General features: G+C 37.6%; 1 protein-coding gene across 1 annotated transcript in view; it reads left to right on the top strand.

Annotated features, from left to right (window-relative positions):
• Window positions 1-1,549, top strand: part of LOC119568268 (cyclin-dependent kinase-like 1) — a 47,122-nt gene extending 45,573 nt beyond the window's left edge. Inside the window, exon 6 of the mRNA XM_037916727.1 lies at window positions 530-1,549. Coding sequence (XP_037772655.1) covers window positions 530-739 — 210 coding nt within the window. The 3' untranslated portion in view covers window positions 740-1,549. The remainder of the gene's footprint in view (window positions 1-529) is intronic.
• Window positions 1,550-2,500: the final 951 nt, after the last annotated feature.

Genomic DNA, 2,500 nt, shown 5'->3' on the forward strand with positions numbered 1-2,500 from the left:
ATCTCAAGATCTTACCATAGTTCTTATCTTTACGGGTCTCTCTCTCTCTCTCTCTCCCTCTCTCTCTCTCTCTCTCTCTCTCTCTCTCTCTCTCTTTTCTCTCTCTTCTCTCTCTCTCTTCTCTCTCTCTCTCTCTCTCTCTCTCTCTCTTTCCCTTTTGATTCTGTCGATTGGTGGAGACTGGGGAGAGGGGGGAGGAAGTGGTATTTATATATATATATAATATATATATATATATATATATATTATATATATATAATATATTATATATATATATATATATATATGAGTAATACATATAACCCTTCATTGTCTGGTTACAAACAATTCTACTAGATTTAGAAAATAAGTATGGTCACAAAAAACTTTTACAACAATTATTGACAAATGCTATATCCACAAATATTTTGATAAATTCATATGAATTGTGATATAAAATAAATCTTTTAAATTAGGATGTAAATAGATTTTTCGAGAAATCAGCTGAGATGCAAGATCTTGGGTAGTCACTTCAGATTCAGGACACAAGCTAAGCCTTGACCGAAGGCGGACGGCCATCGACGCCGAACTCACGCACTGTTCCTTCCAGAACTCGAGCGTGTCGGGCTCCATGCTGTTCCCGCAGTTGGCCGGCAGCACGCCCGCGGGCGGCGGCTCGCTGTCGACGGCGTCGTCGCCCGACATGCGCCACCCGCACAACAGAGGCTCGCGCAACTTCGACCATCTGCCTACCATCTGACAGAATGGCCTCGGGCTCTACCAGCCTCCAGCCCTGCCGCCCAACGTGGTGCCAACGGCCACGCCCCCGCTGGACCCCAAGGCTCCGAACGGCGTGGGCGTGCGGGGGATCCCGAGGGCCGCAGCCTTCAGCCCGCCCATGACGCTAGGGGCGCGCCAGCCCCCGCCCGTGCTGGACACTGCAGACCTGTACGCCATCCTGTACCGCAAATACAATTCATCTTAGGTTTTGAGTGTGTTAAATAAAAATATATACATATCTATACATAACTTGACCAAACGAACCTCTGAAGTAGCTTTAACCAATCACACGTCTGACGAAGCGACGGCGCCGCGCCTCAGGGCTGGGGAGGCGCGCCTGCCTCGGCCCGGAGCGGCGCCCCGCAGCCCGGGAGAGCACGAGTGTCGAGGACTGAGCAACTGGAAGACCCGAGGACTGGCCTGACTCGCTGCCTAATGTCGCTTGCATTAGGGAACCTGTTTGAGTTGACGCCAACGCTTTCCTTTGGACTCTGTGGAGGTTCTCCGTTTTTAGCGTCCTTATGAAATAGATTTGCCTGTTTAACTGCAGCGATGTACCTTTAGGTGATCACAATTAGTTAGTGATAAGGTGAGATTTTATTAGATGTTTTATTCCAAAAAGGGAGAGACAAAAAGGGAAATGATGTAATTCATGTACATAAGAAAATGACCGTCCAAGTCTGTGATCTGAGAGCTCTACCGCTTCTCATAGTCTAGGAAATTGCCTGTATTAACCTTTTCTTTTCTTTTCCTCCAGTGTGTATGTGGATAGACATCAAAACATGCCACACAAACATATTTTCCTAACCTTTTTTCCATCTTTCTTGTATGTATGATAATGGGTACAAAATGTAAGAAAATAAAAGTGAATTTTCGATGAAAAATAAGATGAGAAAAATTCTTTTAGCGATCAAATCATCGTGAATTTTATTATTACTATTATTATTATTATTATTATTATTATTATTATTATCATTATTATTATTATTATCATTATTATTATTATTATTATTATTATTATTATTATTATTATTATTATTATTATTATTATTATTATTATTATTATTATTATTATTATTATTATTATTTTAATTCACTCTTTCTCCACGTGTCACTACGGGTCAAAATAGATAATTAGTTTAACGGCCGATGGAGGTGATTTCGAAAATCTCCTTTAAACAACAAGAGTAACAAAGTAAACAATAAGGCAACTGGTTTTTGAAACGACTCTATAAATAGAGGAATCAATGTATGTTCAAAGTTTTGTAATCCCACCTCTATACATATATATATATATATATATATATATATTATATATATATATATATATATATATATATATGTATATATATATATAATATTATATATAATATCTAATATTATATTTATATATAGATACTAATATCTATTGATTATATTTATATATCTGATTATATTTATGTTATTCTTTCTTTTATTTTCTTCTTTTCATCAGATCCTAAGTCTGGGATTGGAACCTTTTGAAAGACGTCAATTGTTTCTTTGTATTTTCTTCTTCATCAGCTGTTAGATTTAAGTCCTGTTCTGTGGACTGTGTCGTTGTTATAGATTTGTCTATGAATGAATGTATATTTTCTGTAGAACGAGGGTGTATGTGTAAAATGTTTATTTAGGGAAAAAAATCACAATCAGTCACTATTTTCATTTCATTTTACAGTTTGAGAAATCTATTTGTCAATACTTTTTCGTCTGAGGAGTATAT

Source organism: Penaeus monodon, chromosome 43 (genome assembly GCF_015228065.2).
Source record: "Penaeus monodon isolate SGIC_2016 chromosome 43, NSTDA_Pmon_1, whole genome shotgun sequence".
In the NCBI taxonomy this organism is placed as follows: domain Eukaryota; kingdom Metazoa; phylum Arthropoda; class Malacostraca; order Decapoda; family Penaeidae; genus Penaeus; species Penaeus monodon.